General features: G+C 38.0%; 1 protein-coding gene across 6 annotated transcripts in view; it reads right to left on the bottom strand.

Annotated features, from left to right (window-relative positions):
- Positions 1-19,656, bottom strand: part of TJP1 (tight junction protein 1) — a 106,206-nt gene that overhangs the window by 62,103 nt on the left and 24,447 nt on the right. For all 6 annotated transcript variants that reach the window (XM_045899537.2, XM_045899538.2, XM_045899539.2 and 3 more), the window contains exon 3: positions 268-392. In XM_045899537.2, the coding sequence (XP_045755493.1) occupies positions 268-392 (125 nt within the window). The remainder of the gene's footprint in view (positions 1-267; positions 393-19,656) is intronic.

The raw sequence follows: 19,656 nt of genomic DNA, 5'->3' as shown, positions 1-19,656 counted from the left end.
ATCTTAACTGAACAATAAGGACAAGATTAAGGGTGAGAGGTTCCTGAAGGCTAAATCCCATCCCAAACTGAGTAAAAAGTTTTCTCTTCACCATCTTAATTTTTACAGTGACCACCTATTTAAGGTAAGGGATACTAGTTTTCCATTTATGATAGAGATAAGTAGTAGATAAGTATGTTAATTTAAAGAAATCACTAGCAGAGTATGCCAGGAACTAAGGGTAGGAACGGTGCTTGTTACACAGGTGCCCAGAAGAAACATGCTTACTGTAGCTGTCCTTCAGCAGGTCCCCCTTTCAGCACATCTGAAATTACTATGGAAGTTTCCCCACTCTGAAAATGAGGGTTGTCTCTTCCACCAGATATTGCAATTCCAAATCCAAATCCAGGAGCCTAAAGTAGTAATTACAGAAAAACAACTGTTCATTGTATCATACAATCTAAAAAAGTTTAAATATAAAAATTACAGTCTTATTATATCCATGATCCAAACACTTGCTTGCGTGGATACATATCAGAATGATCTATCCTGGTATGGGAATGCATATTCTAATAAATTAATTGCTGGACATAAAAGAATATTAAAATTTGCTGATTACATGAATGAATGCGAAGTACTAAAATACATTTAAAAATTCTAAACACTGAAATCCTGCATTTATTTTTGATTATCAGAAGAGCTCCTGAAGGTACTGGCAGTGCACTAGTGTGATCATCACAAATACAGGCAACTAATGTATAGAATGAACACTTAATTAGTATAAACATCTGGTGCCATTTTGTATAATAAAGTATCAATAGCTGTGGAAATCAAATATGTTATTTCAACTTCCTTCAATTATGCTAAAAATCTCTTTAGAAGTAGTGCTTTAGAGTAATGTCTTATATGCACATTGCAAATAACAGAAAGTAGAATCATTATCAAACCATTTAAAATATATTTTTAATTAAAGAAAGTAACAAATGATATACTTCTAAATGAGCTGAAAATCTTAATCACAATGACTAAGGGCAGACCAATACAAAGAAAATTCAAAATATTTCCAAGTTATTAAAAACTACCTAATCTCAAAAAAAATCTGTACCATTCCCTTGAAAGGAAATGAACCATTCAGAGTAGTCTAAAGAAACATCAAATATTTTCCTAGGGTTCCAGAATCACTAAAGCAGAGGTGTTTTCATATAAATTGTACTATACTACACACTACAGTCCAAACCACCTGATGATATAGGTTGTCCAGTGCACAACAAAGGAGACCACATCCGCCATGGACTAGGTATAGGTCATGACCTTCTCCTCCCACCCCAAAGCCTACTGAAGCAGCAAAAGAAAAAGAAAGAAGAAAAACTTTTTTTTTTTTTAAGATTTTATTTATTTATTTGAGAGAGAGAGAATGAGAGACAGAGAGCACGAGACGGAAGAGGGTCAGAGGGAGAAGCAGACCCCCCGCTGAGCAGGGAGCCCGATGTGGGACTCGATCCCGGGACTCCAGGATCACGACCTGAGCCGAAGGCAGTTGCTTAACCAACTGAGCCACCCAGGTGCCCCGAAAAACTCTTCTTAAAAAAGAATAAAAACTGGGGCGTGTAGGTGGCTCATTCCATTAAGCATCTGCCTTTGGCAGGGCCCTGGGATCAAGCCCCACATCGGGCTCCCCGCTCAGGGGGGAGCCTGCCTCTTCTTTTCCCTCTGCCATTCCCCCCACTTGTGCTCTGTGGCTCTCTTTCTCTGTCAAATAAATAAAAATCTTAAAAAAAAAAAAAAAAAAAAAGAATAAACACCAGTAATTCCACTCATAGGTATATACCCCCCTCAAATTAAAACATATGTCCACACAAAGACTTAAACCCAAACGTCCATAGCAGCAGCATTCATAATAGCCGAAAAAGGGAAAACAACCCAAATGTCCATCAACTGATGAGTGGATTAAAAAAAATGTGGTATATCCATACGACGGAATATTATTTGCAATAAAAAGAAATGAAGCACTAACACATGCTGTAAAAGAAGCCAATCACAAAAGACCACATATAGTATAAGTCCATTTATAAGAAATGTTCAGAAAAGACAAATCTGTAAAAGCAGAAAGACAAATCTATAAACTGGTGGCTGTCTAAAGCAAGGAATGGAAAAGGATGGAGAGACTGGGGAGTAATGGCTTAAGGTAGAGTATTTCTTTTGAGGGTAATAAAAAGATTTTAAGAAATGACGTGGTAATGGTCATACAATTCTGTGAACATACTAAGAACCACTGAATTGTATGCTTTGAAGGGTGAATTGCATGGTATGTGAATTATATTGCAATAAAGCTAATGCAAAAAAAAGGTTAATGTCGAAAAAAATAAACAGGAAAACCCTGGGTAGCCAAAAACAATGGCATCTGTATGAATCCATCTCCCTATATATACCCTCACAAAATAATACTACAAGAATAAATCACTACATAAAACCATTCCCTTGGTATAACTCAAAGACCAACAATATCCAAATTTCAAAACAGAAACAGGCTTAAAATTTCAAAAATAAGAAATGATTAGAAAGAAACAACTGTTGGCACAGAATTAGGAAACACAAGAAACTACAGAACAAATTCAAATAAACCCAGATGAACCAGGGGCACCTGGGTGGCTCAGTCAATTAAGCATCTGCCTTCGGCTCATCATGATCCCAGGGTCCTGGGATCCAGCCCCGCATCAGGCTCCCTGCTCAGTGGGTGTCTGCTTCTCCCTCAGCCCCTTCCCATCCCCCACTGCTTGTGCGCTCACACGCTCTAATTAATTAATTAATTAAATTTTTTAAAAAGGCAAAGAAAAAGAAAACCCAGATGAGCCAGATAATTCCTAGGGAAATACAGATTACTGAAATGACTATCAGAAACTAAAATTTAACGTAATTTAAACAATGCAATTTCTGGAGATGAAGGAGAGAAAATTATCCCACAAAAAAAGCACCAGCCACAGATGATTTCATAAGGGAATTCTTCAAGACATCATTGTCCAGGTAGCCTCAAAGCTCCATAAATTGTTCCAGAGCACTGAAAATGAAGGAAAGCTTCTCAACTTTTTATAAAGCAACTATAATATTAACATCTAAATGACAGTGGCTATCCATAAAAGGAGAACCTCACTCCAAATATTAAAGCCCAAAATGATTTCTATATAACTATACAAAAAGTACTAAGCAAAAAAAGAGCAAACAGAAGGCAACTTCCTACAAATACTCCATGACAAAGGGATTTATTACAGGAATGCAAGATTCATGTATAAGGAAATTCACTGGTATCATACATATATCCTATTACTAAATCTAAAGGAAAAAAAATTCTGTGATTATATTCACAGACCTTAAAAAGGCCTTTGGGGCGCCTGGGTGGCTCAGTTGGTTAAACGACTGCCTTCGGCTCAGGTCATGATCCTGGAGTCCCGGGATCGAGTCCCACATCGGGCTCCCAGCTCAGCGGGGGGTCTGCTTCCCCCTCTGCCCTCTTCCCTCTCGTGCTGTCTCTCATTCTCTCTCTCTCAAATAAATAAAATCTTTAAAAAAAAAAAAAAAGGCCTTTGAAAAAATCCAACAGTTACTAGTAAGAAATAAAAAGTTCAAGAAAATTCATTCAATCTCTTGTAATAGTTGCTTTTTATTAAAGTACACGAAGAAAATCCAGCTTCACACACATACGTGGTTAAAAAAAGGAAGTTATTTTAGTAGTCCTTTTAGGTGATTATGGATATTCATGGTTGATTTTATACCAAAACTTGGTGTGAGTTTCTTAACAGTTGCAGTGTACAATCTGAAACCTATCAATGAACTTTTTGTACTCAAATACCCATTGGCAGGTTTTGCACTTCCAATGGGTATTTTATCCATCACGGTTTTATAATAGCATGCCTTGGTCATTTGAAAAATACTTAGGCAAACCTTTCAAATGATGACATATTTCATTATATATTTTTTAAAAATTGTGTATTGTGGTGCCTGGGTGGCTTGGTCGGTTAAACATCTGACTTCGGCTCAGGTCAAGTAAAAATAGTGTTACATACACAGACATACACACAAATTGTTTCCAATTCAGTCACACAGGTACTTCAGTATAAAGTGTCTTATGCATATATCCCATTTCAATGCATAATTTTAAAACTACTCAAAAGCTGAGACGTGGTAAAACTAAAACGAGTAATTTTTACCGCTTTGAATCATTCTGAAACTTGGAACTGTTCTTTAAACTGTGAGTGTGTGGCAGTGACTGTTAAGTAACGTCTGGTGCCACTGCCTTGATTTGGGCTATGGCGGCTAGTTTTACCCACCACTGCTTCTGTACCTTTACTACAAATTTAACTATAGTGAAAAAGACAAGGAACATTTTCATACTATTAGGAAAATAATTTGCCCTGGAGCCTAAAAAGGTTTCAGAGACCTTTTGGGGTCCTCAGGCCATACTTTGAAACCACTGATATTAGGAACTACTAAAAAATAAGAAAAAGAGGAAAAAGAACCCACCAAGAACAACAATAAAACAATGAAACAGATTATTTGCACAAGATATATAAGATGTTAAAACTCATAATTAGAGAAATGCAAATGAAAACCACACAGTGAATGGTAAAACTTAAAAGTACGAAGACATTTTGTTGGGAAGGCTGTAGAGAAAAAGGTACTCTTACACACTGCGGATGGATATGTAAACTATAATTCTTTAGGAATTTGTTAATACCTAACAAAATTACAAAAGAACTAATCTTTTGACAGAGCAAACCAATTTCTAGGAATTAAAAAAAAATTTTTTTTTGAAGATTTTATTTATTTGACAGAGAGAGACACAGCAAGAAAGGGAACACAAGCAGGGGGAGCGGGAGAGGGAGAAGCAAGCTTTCCACGGAGCAGGGAGCCTGATGCGGGGCTCGATCCCAGGACCCTGGGATCACGACCTGAGCCAAAGGCAGACGCTTAACGACTGAGCCACACAGGTGCCCCTAATTTCTAGGAATTTACCCTGAAGATACATATACATCTCCAACAATATGAAAATACATACACAGTTATTCCTTGCAGATTGTTTGCTAATTACAAACACTGCGGAAAAACCTAAATGCCCAAAGAATACCTAGAGAGCAGTGGGGAGTAAGGGGTGGGATTATTCTTTTGCTTTTTTTTCCTCCTTGGAAGAGGCTCAGACTAATCTTTTATTCTATATACTTTTATGTTGTTCATTTACATCTTGCTTGGTAATTCTTTTATTTAAAAAATGTTAATATAACACAAAAATATTATAAAGAAATGCTGAAAACATCAGAAACTTTCAATGAGAAAGACAGAGATGAGAAGATAACTTTCCTTACATGTGAGCAAATCTAGGTGTAGTTTTTGGCTGCAGTGAGCCAGGGTCAAAAACCTGGCCTGCACCACTACTTCTAATGCAGCCCTGGCTCTTAGTAAGGCATGTAAATCCTGATCAGTGCTTGCTACAGTTCATTTAATGACTACCCAGAAGTCTGTGGTCCCCACATCTGGCTGGGGATGATAATCAATTGGAAACAGTTTCAAAAGTGCCTGCTGAGGTACAACCCCCGCCTCATACCAATTACCACATATATAGGTTATAGCTTTTGGAGAAGAGCATCAAAGACTTTTACTTTCACCATGTTTTAACCTTTTGAGACCATAAGCAGCCACAAGCAGCAATAACTTAAATGTTTATATCTTTGCCTGGTAGGGACACGGAATTTATGGCCTGGGATCTGTTCAGTTATTTGTCCAGTTTTACTGGACAAAGGAATGCCCATTCCTTTACATACCATTATAACAGCTTTTGCTTTGAGTAGTTGCGACAGGGAACTTACTATCGCCCAAAGAGCTGAAGCAATTTACTATCTGACCCTTTAGAGAAAAGCCCTTTGCCTACTCTTACATGTTAAAGCATTTCTTGATTCCTTAAAAAAAAAGAAAAAGAAAAGAGAAAAGGGAAAAAGTAGTTCCTAAAAGGTGATTCGTTGCAGAAATATCTGGGTAATCTCTTTTCTAAACATTCTTCTCTATTCTCTTCAAAGATGCCCAATTCTCTACTTACAGATTTCCCTGGTTGCCTTCTACTTTTTCTCCTGGTTTTCCACACTACATTTTTACAATCAGCCACCTTAATCCTAGCTTTTTTCGCCAATTATAGTTTTCCTCTTCTCCACTTAATTCTTCCAATCAACCGTCAACATTCTATGGAACTCATTCTAGCTGTTTGTTTTTGCAATGGACCCTGGGATCACTGAATTTTAAAACCAAACAGATCCTTAGCAATCAGCCGATTCAATTTCCTTTTTACAAATGAAGGCAGAGGCCTGGGGTCCTACTTATTCATTATTCATCAGGTGGTGGTCAATTATGTTATTTCTACTTTCTATTATGAGTAATGCTGCTATGAACACTTATGTAAAAGTTATTGTGTGAATAATTTTTTTCCATTTCTGTTGGGTGTAAACCTGGGAGTGGAACTGTTGGGTCACATGGTAATTCAATGCTTAACTTTTGAGGAACTCCCTGTTTTCCATCATGGCTACACCATTTTACATTTCCACCAGCCATATTCCACATCTTTACTGATATCTGTTACTGTCTTCAGTGATAACAGCCATTCTAGTGGGTGAGATAAGATATCTCACTGTGGGTTTTGATGTATATTACCCTGATGGCTAATTTCTGTATCTTTTTTAGAGAAATGTCTATTTAAATCCTTTGTCCATTTTCAATTGAATTACTTGTCTTTTTATTGTTGTTACAGGAGTTTTTATATATTCTGGCTATAAGTCCCTTATCAGATATATGTTTGCAAATATTTTCTTCCATTCTGTGGATTATCCTTTCACTTTCTTGAGGGTGTCCTTTGAAATACAAGCTTTTCATTTTGATGTGATCCAATTTATCTGTTTTCTTTCTCTTTTGTTGTTTGTGCTTTTAACATCATATCTAAGAAACCACTGCCTAAATCAAGGTCACAAAGATTTATTCCTGTTTTCTTCTAAGAATTTTATAGTTTTAACCCTTAAACATTTAAGTCTATGATCCATTTTAAGTTAATTTTGTACATGGTATGAGGTGTAAGTCCAAATCCATTATTTTGCTGGGTGTTGTCCCAGCACCATCAGTTACAAAGACTATACTTTCCCCCACTGTGTTGTCTCGGCATCTTGTTCCAAGCTTACTTCTCATTCAATCACCTCCCCTGCTGAAACACTTGACTACTCACACCCTTAGGATTATCTCCTAACTAGGTTCCTTGCTTTCAACTTCCACCGTTTAATTCTTTAGTATATACTCATTTAATCTTTTATAATGCTTTTTTAGAAAATAAAGATGACCAACTCATTCTTTTAAATTCCTAAATGAAAATTTACTTCATTTCTCAAAGGATCATAAAAACATATATGCATTTTCTAAGAGAATTCTGAAACTAAAGAAAGTGGGGATGTGTCACGGTGGCAAGAGGGATGGAACACAGGACCTTCTGAATGCACTTACCATCTCAAGCTACAGACCTGCACTTGCCAATACGATAGCCATTAGACACATGATGACTAAGCACTTAAAACGTGGCTAGTCTTACCTAAAATGTGCTGAAATTGTAAAATGTACATTGGTTTTGGGCGCCTGGGTGGCTCAGTCGGTTAAGCGACTGCCTTCGGCTCAGGTCATGATCCTGGAGTCCCGGGATCGAGTCCCGCATCGGGCTCCCTGCTCGGCAGGGAGTCTGCTTCTCCCTCTGACCCTCCCCCCTCTCATGCTGTCTCTCATTCTCTCTCTCTCAAATAAATAAAATCTTTAAAAAAAAAAATTTACATTGGTTTCATAAGACTCAGTATGAAAAACAAAGTATATCAATTTTTACATATTGAGTACATACAGAAAATGGTATTCTAAACATATTAAGTTAAATAAGATTATAAAATTAACTTCACCTGTATTTTTTAATGTGAAGACTAAAAAATTTTAGATTACATATGTGGTTTGCTTTTGCAGTGTACTGCTACTGGACAATGCTGCTATTACAGACCTCCTAAGAGTGACTTTGTTGAATAGGTGGACCTTCTAGATAATTTTTATTGGACATAACCAAGTACCAAGCACCAAGAGGATATAAAATTAAGATTCCCTACCCTTAAGAAAATTATATAATGCAGTAGGAGATGGAGGAGATGAAAACCTGAGGAAAACATTCATCTGTCACTGAGGATAATAGGACCAGAATCCATGAGGCAAGGAGTTCTGCCTGTTTCTATTCTCTGATATAATTTCAAAGACTACAACAGTGTTTATCAGACAGTGGAGCACCCCAAAATTACTTAGCCTTAAAGATTAAATAGGATTTCAATGGCTTTTAGTATTCTCAGGTGAAGAAAGTTTCCTCTAAAAATGCAAATAGAAGAATGAGGCAATACAGAAGCATACCATATATTATTCTTGACAATAAACAGGAGAAAATGTTAGTTTTAATCCACAGGGATTTTGTTGTTTTAAAAGAAATTACTTCCAACCTTTCCTATCACTGACCACCAGATGTTAGAGAATATGATTTGACCTTATTTGGCAATACTGAGTATCTATACTCCAGATTACTGCCGAAAGAATATAGCCTCAAATTATCTCCTTTACTTTTTACAATTGCCAAAAGCCCACTAGCTCACCTGAACGAGAATGACTTTCTCATTCCTCTGTCAACGTTTCTTAAAAATGTGATACCAGAGTCCATGGCCCTCCATTTCAAACTGGAACATTTTAAAAACATGGGGCCCCATTCCAAACCAAATGAATCAGAATCTCTGTTAGTTGGGGGATGACCTCATTGACTTCTCTTTACAATAAACCCAGAGAGCCACTGCTCTAGATCAGTGGTCAGCAAACTATGGCCTCCAGGCCAAATACTAAGTAAAGTTCTATTGGAACACAGCCATACCGATTTGTTGACCTATTGCCTGTGGCTGCTTCTGCAATACCACTGCAGAGTTGAGTAGTTGTGACAAATTTATGGTCTACAAGATGTAAAATGTTTACTTATCATCCAGCTTGTCACAGCAAATTTTGCTGATAATGCTCTAGTCTAAGTTTTATTCTGGATCAACTTGGAACACCAAAAGACTGACATATTTGAAAGTATTGTTCTGCAGTCTCAGAGAAAGAAGTCAATGGAATTATGCTTTGGCATAAGTCTCTCAACTTGTACTGACAGGGCTATTTTTAGAAACCTCCAAAAAACAATTCCTGAAAAAAAAAAAAATTCTGGGAGGGATGGTTATTGAGAACTTCTATTCTGTCACAGTCTCTTTGATGAGGCCCAGGAGGCAACACAGGTCTATGTTCCCAGCACAACAGTTAACACGTTTAAAACCAAAGAATTATGAATTCTATATTGATCACTATGTATCTTCTGATGACATTTTTCTGGGCTGGTACCTTTCTCATGGCAAAAGAAAACCAAAGCACAAGAGGTCAGCTACAGAAAAGAACTTACACTAATCTTCTAAATAGAAAATGCAGACTTGCCTATTAAAAACTACCATGAGGTGGTATGAGACTTCTAACACATTTAGAAAATTGGGCTGTTTTCTCAATATTCAAGATCTTTTCCTACTTTGCCTAAGCTAATGAGATACAGATCTGTAATAAATGCACTTAACATTTCCCTATATTTAAAATCCTAACAAAACCAGGCAAAATAGTAGAAAGGAGAAACAAACTTTAGCTAATTTAAGTGTCTTATTTTGCTTAAAAACTAAAAAGGTATGAGGAAGAAACAAACATAATGTGATAATGACAAATTACCTCTACAGTTGCAAATGATCTAGCTTCTACCTAAAGAAATTATATAAAGAATAGCAATTTAAACGCAATGTAAGCAGAAGGAAATATTAAAAAGACCAGAAATCAAGGAAATAGAAAACAAAATAAAGAGTAACAACGAAAACAAAAGCTAGTATTTTGAAAAGATCAATAATATTGTTAAACCTCTAGCTACACTGACCAAGAAATAAAAGACCCAAATTACCAGTATCAGAAATGACAAAAGGGACATTATTACAGATCCTACAACATTAGAAAAAGGGAATATTATTAACCATTTTATGTACATAAATTTGACAACTTAGATGAAAGGGACAAATACTTTGAAACATACAAATTACCAAAGCTACCAAAACAAAACCCCAAAAAACAAAAAGCAAAAAAACTCACAAAGTAATACACAACCTGAGTAGTCCTACGTAAAATTAAAGAAAACTAATTTATAGTTAAAAGCTTTCCCATAAGAAAGCCCTCCAGGACCAGATGGTAAACACTGGTGAATTCCACCAAATACTTAAGTAAGAAATAACATCAACTGTACAGGAACTCTCCCAGGGAACACAACAGGAAGAAATACTTCCCAACTGCTTGTTTTGAGGCTAGTAGTTTTCCCTGATACCAAAACCAAAAAAAAAAAAAAAAAAAAATACAAGAAAAAATCCTAACCCGATTCCTCATGAACACAGAAACAAGTATCTTAAGAACACACTAGCAAATTAACCTAGCAATATATAAAATGCATAATGTATGACAACAAAACAGAATTTATCTTGAGAATGCAAAGCTGTTCAATATTCAAAAATCAAGAAACTACACCAACAAACTAATTTAAAAACTCATATAATAGGGGGAGGAGCAAAACGGCAGAGGACTAAGAGACCTAAATTTCGCCTGGTCCCAGGAATTCAGCTAGATAGGGATCAAATCATTCTGAACACCTACAAACTCAACAGGAGATCGAAGAAAAGAATAGCAGCAACCACCTTCTGGAAGGTAGAACGTGCGGAGAAGTGAATCCGAGGCAATACTCCAGAGGATAGACGGCGGGGGAGGGGGCCTCCGTCGGCCGCTTCTGGCAAGTGATAGAGCAGCTGAGCACAAAATCGGAACTTTTAGAAGTCGGCTCCACTGAGGGACGTCGCTCCAGTGGCTAAGCTGGGAGTGGAACCCTCACTGGGACAGTGTGGTCTCAGGAGCCGGGGTCACAGAAAGACCGGGGGTGCCTGAGTGCGGCAGAGCTCCCAGGTATCGGAGCGGGAGGTCAGTTGCAGAGACGGAGCCAAGGAGCAGGCTCTCAGCTCAGGGTTGCCCTAAACCGTGATCCACGGCACAGTCAGGCCACTGCTCTTCCAGCAGGGACCCAACAAGCGGCAGATCCGGGGAGACTCCCCTTCCTCCCCTGGGGAGGAGCCCCGCGGGAGCGCACCGCAGGGATCTGCTGGGTTTGGAGACTCCACACAGGGTCGGGTGCCAGAGATAGAAACGCTCGGTCACAGGCTGGGTGAGCACGGAGTGCAGCTGGAGACCGGGGAGACGGGAGTGATTGACTGCTTTTCTCTGGGGGTGCACTGAGGAGCAGGGCCCCGAGTTCTCGGCTCCTCCAGGACGGAGATTGGGAGACCACCATTTTCACCTTAATCCTCCAAAACTCTACCGAAAGCTTGCAGGGAGCAAAAGCTCCGGAGAGCAAACCCGAGCAGATTACTTAGCCCGGACCCGGCAAGGGCGGGGCAATTCCGCCTCCAGCAAAAACATTTGGGAACCACGGCAACAGGCCCCTCCCCCAAAAGATCAGGGAGAACAGCCAGCCAAGACCAAGTTTACCGATCAATGAGAATGGCAGAACTCCAGCGTTAGGGGAATACTGCACATAGAATTCATGGCTTTTTTCCCATGATTCTTAGTCTTGCAAAGTTAATTTTCTAAAAAACTTTTTTATGAATTTTTTTCCCCTTTTTCAACCAACATCTTAGCAATCCCCTTTTTAAAAAATCTTTATTTTTCATTTTTCATTTTTAGAGTCATATTCTATCCCTTAGAGTAGTTACCCTTATTTTTGGTGTGTATGTATATATAAGTTGTTCTCTCTAAAATTCTGGGATACAGTTTCTTCTAACAGACCAAAATTTACCCTAAATCTCTAGTGTATGGCTTTGTTCTAGTCTTCTGCATGATCACATTCTCTCCCCTCTTTTTAAATCCTCTTTTCTTTTTTCAACCAGGTTCTTATCAATTCCTTTTATACAGTCTTCTATAATTTTCATCTTTACAGTCCTATTCCATCCCTTTATCATATTTACCCTTATTTTTGTACATATGTGTTTTTCTTTCTTTAAAATTTTGGGAGGCACTTTCCTTTAAAAGACGAAAATACACCCAAAATCTAGTGTGTGGCACTGATCTATGCACAAGCCTGATCATATGTGTTCGTATTCTGTTTTTGTTTGTTTGTTTTTACCTTTTTTTTTTTTCCCCTTCCTTTTCCCCTGGCTTCAGGTCTCTTCTGATTTGTTTAGTGTATATTTTTCTGGGGTTGTTATGTTACCCTGTTAGCATTTTGTTCTCTCATTCATCTATTCTCCTCTGGACAAAATGAAAGGATGGAAAAAATCACCTCCAAAAAAAGAAAAAGAGGCAGTACTAACTGCCAGGGACCTAATTAATACGGACATCAGTAAGATGTCAGAACTAGAGTTCAGAATGACAATTTTAAAGGTACTAGCTGGGTTTGAAAAAAGCATGGAAGATATTAGATAAACCCTTTCTGGAGAAATAAAAGAACTAAAATCTAACCAAGTTGAAATCAAAAAGGCTATTAATGAGGTGTAATAAAAAATGGAGGCTCTAACTGCTAGGATAAATGAGGCAGAAGAGAGAATTAGTAATATAGAAGACCAAATGATGGAAAATAAAGAAGCTGAGAAAAAGAGAGACAAACAACTACTGGATCACAAGGGCAGAATTCGAGAGGTAAGTGATACCATTAAGATGAAACATTAGAATAATTGGGATCCCAGAAGAAGAAGAAAGAGAGAGAGGGGCAGAAGGTATAATGGAGCAAATTATAGCAGAGAACTTCCCTAATTTGGGGAAGGAAACAGGCATCAAAATCCAGGAGGCACAGAGAACCCCCCTCAAAATCAATAAAAACAGGTCAACACCCTGATATCTAATAGTAATACTTATGAGTCTCAGAGACAAAGAGAAAATCCTGAAAGCAGCTCGGGAGAAGAGATCTGTAACCTACAATGACAGAAACATTAGATTGGCAACAAACCTATCCACAGAGACCTGGCAGGCCAGAAAGGACTAGCAGGATATATTCAGAGCACTAAATGAGAAAAATATGCAGCCAAGAATACTCTATCCAGCTAGGCTGTCATTCAAAATGGAAGGAGAGATAAAAAGCTTCCAGGACAAACAAAAACTAAAGGATTTGCAAACACGAAACCAGCCCTACAAGAAATATTGAAAGGGGTCCTCTAAGCAAAGAGAGAGCCTACAAGCAACATAGACCAGAAAGGAACACAGACAATGTACAGTAACAGTCACCTTACAGGCAATACAATGGCACTAAATTCCTATCTTTCAATAATTACCCTGAATGTAAATGGGCTAAATGCCCCAATCAAAAGACATAGACTATCAGACTGGATAAAAAAACAAGACCCATTGATATGCTGTTGGCAAGAGACTCATTTTAGAACCAAAGACACCCCCAGATTGAAAGTGAGGGGGTGGAAGACCATTTACCATGCTAATGGACACCAAAAGAAAGGTGGTGTGGCAATCCTTATATCAGACAAATTAGATTTTAAACCAAAGACTGTAATAAGAGATGAGGACGGACACTGTATCATACTTAAAGGGTCTATCCAACAAGAAGATCTAACAATTATAAATATCTATGCCCCTAACATGGGAGCAGCCAATTATATAAGGCAAGTAATAACAAAAGCAGAGAAACACATCGACAACAATACAATAATAGTGGGGGACTTTAACCCCCCCCCCACTGAAATGGACAGATCAACTAAGCCAAAATTCAATAAGGAAATAAAGACTTTAAATGACACACTGGACCAAATGGACTTCACAGACATATTCAGAACATTCCATCCCAAAGCAATGGAATATACATTCTACTCTAGTACCCATGGAACATTCTCCAGAATAGATCACATCCTAGGTCATAAATCAGGTCTCAACTGGTACCAAAAGACTGGGATCATTCCCTGACTATTTTCAGAACACAATGCTTTGAAACTAGAACTCAATCACAAGAGGAAAGTTGGAAAGAACTCAAATACATGGAGGCTAAAGAGCATCCTACTAAAGAATGAATGGGTCAACCAGGAAATTAAAGAAGAATTAAAAAAATTCATGGAAACCAATGAAAATGAAAACACAACTGTTCAAAATCTTTGGGATGCAGCAAAGGCAGTCCTAAGAGGAAAGAATATAGCAATACCAGCCTTTCTCAAGAAACAAGAAAAGTCTCAAATACACAACCTAACCCTAACACCTAAAGGAGCTGGAGAAAGAACAGCACATAAAGCCTAAACCCAGCAGAAGAAGAGAAATAATAAAGACCAGAGCAGAAATCAATGAAATAGAAACCAAAAGAACGGTAGAACAGATCAACAAAACTAGGAGCTGGTTCTTTGCAAGAATTAACAAGATTGATAAACCTCTGGCCAGACTTATCAAAAAGAAAAATGACCCAAATAAAATCATGAATGAAAGAGGAGAGATCACAAACAACACCAAAGAAATACAAACAATTATAAGAACATATTATGAGCAACTCTATGCGAGCAAATTAGACGATCTGGAAGAAATGGATGCATTCCTAGAGATGTATCAACTACCAAATCTGAACCAGGAAGAAACAGAAAACCTGAACAGACCTATAACCACTAAGGAAATTGAAGCAGTCATCAAAAATCTCCCAAAGAACAAGAGCCCAGGGCCAGATGGCTTCCCAGGGTAATTCTACCAAACATTTCAAGAAGAATTAATACCTATTCTTCTGAAACTGTTCCAAAAAATAGAAATGGAAGGAAAACTTCCAAACTCATTTTATGAGGCCACCATTACCTTGATCCCAAAACCAGACAAAGGCCCCCTCAAAAAGGAGAACTACAGAGTAATATCCCTGATGAACATGGATGCAAAAATTCTCACCAAAATACTAGCCAATAGGATCCAACAGTACATTAAAAGGATTATTCACCAGGACCAAGTGGGATTTATCCCTGGACTGCAAGGTTGTTTCCACATCCACAAATCAATCAACGTGATACAATACATTAATAAAAGAAAGAACAAGAACCACATGATCCTCTCAATAGATGTAGAAAAAGCTTTTGATAAAGTACAGCATCCTTTCTTGATCAAAACTCTTCAGAGTATAGGGATAGAGGATACATACCTCAGTATCATAAAAGCCATCTATGAAAAACCTACAGTGAATATCATTCTCAATGGGGAAAAACTGAGAGCTTTCCCCCTAAGGTCAGGAATGCAGCAGGGACGTCCCCTATCACCACTGCTATTCAACGTAGTATTAAAGTCCTAGCAACAGCAATCAGACAACAAAAAGAAATTAAAGGCATCCAAATCTGCAAAGAAGAAGTCAAACTCTCACTCTTTGCAGATGATATGATACTTTATGTGGAAAACCCCAAAGACTCCACCCCAAAACTGTTAGAACTCATACAGGAATTCAGTAAAGTGGCAGGATATAAAATCAATGCACAGAAGTCAGTGGCATTCCTATACACCAACAACAAGACAGAAGAAAGAGAAATTAAGGAGTTGATCCCATTTACAATTGCACCCAAAACCATAAGATACCTAGGAATAAATCTAACTAAAGAGGCAAAGAATCTGTACTCAGAAAACTGTAAAATACTCATGAAAGAAATTGAGGAAGACACAAAGAAATGGAAAAACATTCCATGCTCATGGATTGAATAATACTGTGAAGATGTCAATGCTACCTACAGCAATCTACACATTTAATGCAATCCCTATCAAAACACCATCCACTTTTTTCAAAGAAATGGAACAAATAATCCTAAAATTTGTATGGAACCAGAAAAGACCCCGCAGAGCCAGAGGAATGTTGAAAAAGAAAAGCAAAGCCGGTGGCATCACAATTCCGGACTTCCAGCTCTATTACAAAGCTGTCATCATCAAGACAGTATGGTACTGGCACAAAAACAGACACATAGATCAGTGGAACAGAATAGAGAGCCCAGAAATGGACCCTCAACTCTATGGCCAACTAATCTTCGACAAAGCAGGAAAGAATGTCCAGTGGAAAAAAGACAGTCTCTTCAACAAATGGTTTTGGGAAAATTGGATAGCCACATGCAGAAGAATGAAACTGGACCATTTCCTTACACCACACACAAAAATAGACTCAAAATGGTTGAAAAACCTAAATGTGAGACAGGAGTCCATCAAAATCCTAAAGGAGAACACAGGCAGCAACCTCTTCGACCTCAGCCGAAGTAAGTTCTTCCTAGAAACATCGCCAAAGGCAAGGGAAGCAAGGGCAAAAATGAACTATTGGGACTTCATCAAGATAAAAAGCTTTTGCACAACAAAAGAAACAGTCAACAAAACCAAAAGACAACTGACAGAATGGGAGAAGATATTTGCAAATGACCTATCAGATAAAGGGCTAGTATCCAAAATCTATAAAGAACTTATGAAACTCAACACTCAAAGAACAAATGATCCAGTCAAGAATTGGGCAGAAGACATGAACAGACATTTCTGCAAAGAAGAAATGCAAATGGCCAACAGACACATGAAAAAGTGCTCAACATCGCTGGCATCAGGGAAATCCGAATCAAAACCTCAATGAGATACCACCTCACACCAGTCAGAATGGCTAAAATTAACAAGTCAGGAAACGAAAGATGTTGGCGGGGAAGCGGAGAAAGGGGAGCCCTCCTACACTGTTGGTGGGAATGCAAGGTGGTGCAGCCGCTCTGGAAAACAGTATGGAGGTTCCTCCAAAAGTTGAAAATAGAGCTACCATACGACCCAGCAATTGTTATACTGGGTATTTACCCCAAAGATACAAATGTAGGGATCCGAAGGGGTATATGCACCCCAATGTTCATAGCAGCAATGTCCACAATAGCCAAACTGTGGAAAGAGCTAAGATGTCCATCGGCAGATAAATGGATAAAGAAGATGTGGTGTGTATATATGTATATATATACATATATACACAATGGAATATTATGCAGCCATCAAAAGGAACGAGATCTTGCCATTTGCAACGACGTGGATGGAACTGGAGGGTATTATGCTGAGAGAAATAAGTCAATCAGAGAAAGACATGTATCATATGACCTCACTGATATGAGGAATTCTTAATCTCAGGAAACAAACTCAGGGTTGCTGGAGTGGTGGGGGGTGGGAGGGGTGGGGTGGCTGGGTGATAGACATTGGGGATGGTATGTGCTATGGTGAGCGCTGTGAATTGTGTAAGAAACAAATACATTATATGTAAAAAAAAAAAAAGATGATAGCAGGAAGGGAAAAACGAAGGGGGGGAAATCGGAGGGGGAGATGAACCATGAGAGACTATGGACTCTGAGAAACAAACAGGGGGTTCTAGAGGGGAGGGGGTGGGGGCATGGGTTAGCCTGGTCATGGGTATTAAAGAGGGCACGTACTGAATGGAGCACTGGGGGTATACGCAAACAATGAATCACGGAACACTACATCAAAAACTAATGATATTTATGTATGGTGATTAACATAACACAAACAAAAAAGAACATATAAAGATTCCTACAACTCAACAACTAAAAACAACCCAATTAAAAAACGGGCAAAGGACTTGAACGGACAGTAATTTTATATTTATTTTACCACAACCTAAAAAAAAACCAAAAAAACCCCCACCTCAATAAAAGGAAACAAACAACCCAATTAAAAGGGGGCAAAAGATTTAAATACATTTTACCAAAGAAGATCTGTGGATGAGAGGCTCACAGATACTGAGTATCATTAGCCTTTAGAGAACTGCAAAATAAAACCACAATGAAAACACACTACATACCTATTAGAATGGCTAAAATTGAAGGGTAAAAAAAACCCTGATAATTTAAAATGTTGATAATGATACAAAAGCAACAAAACTATTGTAGTGGAGATACAATATGGTAAGGACAGTTTGGTGGTTTCCTATAAAGTTAAACATTCATTTACCATAAGACCCAGACCAAGTCCATTCCTAAGTATTTACCCAGGAGAAATGAAAAGTGAAGTTCATACAAAAACCCATACATGAGAGCAGAATTATTTAAATCACCAAAAACTGCAAACAACCCAAATTATTCTACATTCATATAGTGGAATGATACTCAAGCAGTAAGAAGAACTAAAATTAACAGCAACAAGAGAAACTATTGATACAAGCAACATCATGGAAAAATCTCAAATGCATTAGGCTGAGAGTATAAGAAGCCAGTTTCAAAAGGCTATATATTGTGTATACATACATAGTGTATGAGTCCACTTACATGACTGTGTGAAAGGTAAAAGTATAGAACAGAAAACACATCAGTGGCTGCCAAGTGCTAGAGTTAGGGAACAAAGCTGACTACAAATGGGTACAAGAAAAAGTTTCAGGTAATGGGATAGTTTTATATTTTGGTTGTGCTGGTGGTTACATGACTATATGAATTTGTCAAACTCAGAACTGTATTCTAAGGGTAAATTTTACTATATGCAAATTATACCAGTAAAAGCAATATAGGTATTAAGAAAATAAATGTAATGTGGTAAAATAAATAATACCAAAGTATATCACAACCAAACAAACAATTATAAGGTATAAAGTTATTTTACAACATGTTTAATCTGATTTAAATACTCTGCTATCTATTACCACATTTCGGAATTGGCCATATTTTAGCCTTAAAAATTAAAAGTTAAGGTCATTATTACTGAACGATTTCTTTTACCATTTAGGGAAACATAAAAAAAAGTCAAGTATATCTTATCTGAAATCACTGTTTTTTTTTAAGATTTTATTTATTTGAGAGAGAGAGAGTAAAACAAGAGAGCACAAGCCGGGGTGGGGCGGGGTAGCCCAACTTGGGGCTTGATCCCCGGACCCTGGGATCATGACCTGAGCCAAAGCCAAGATGCTTAACCAACTGAGCCACCCAGGTGTCCCTGAAATCACTGTTTTTTAATAATTAATTTACCCATTATCTATTACATACAGATTCAAACATTCACAAGATAATCATGGGCAGAGTTCAGGAACATGATTTACCTACACCTTGCCACTTTCCTAGTAATGGACACAGCTGGTAGAAACAGTACGGTGGAGTATTTAAATATTCTCTAATCTCAGGGCACCCGGGTAGCTCAGTCAGTTAAAGCAGCCACTCTTGATTTGGCTCAGGTCATGAACTCAGGGTCATGGGATGGAGGCCCATGTCAGGCTCTGTGCTGAGCATGGAGCCTGCTTAAGAGTCTCTCTCTCCTTCTCCCTCTGTCCCTCCCCATTCATGCACACACTAGCACTCTCTCAAAAAAAAAAAAAAAAAAAAAATTCTCTGATCTCCTTCTATTCATTCTTAAAGGGGAAGAGTAATCAGAAGAGTTAGTGCTCTTCAAAGGCGGAAAAGGGGAGTTATAGGAGGGGCTTATTACTTCATGTTAAACACAAACAAGCGCCATTAGCCTCATTTTAAACCTGTGAAAACCCAGGCTTTAGCAGGGGATTAGATCACTTGCCCATTTCTAAAGGAAAAGAGGCAGCACTAGGATTCAAATTCAGGACAGTCTCTCTTC

The sequence above is a fragment of the Mirounga angustirostris genome, unplaced genomic scaffold, assembly GCF_029215605.1.
Source record: "Mirounga angustirostris isolate CCGP_5_RB_7025 unplaced genomic scaffold, mMirAng1.0.hap1 SCAF_9, whole genome shotgun sequence".
NCBI classification, from domain to species: domain Eukaryota; kingdom Metazoa; phylum Chordata; class Mammalia; order Carnivora; family Phocidae; genus Mirounga; species Mirounga angustirostris.
This window is presented reverse-complemented; position numbering and strand designations above follow the sequence as displayed.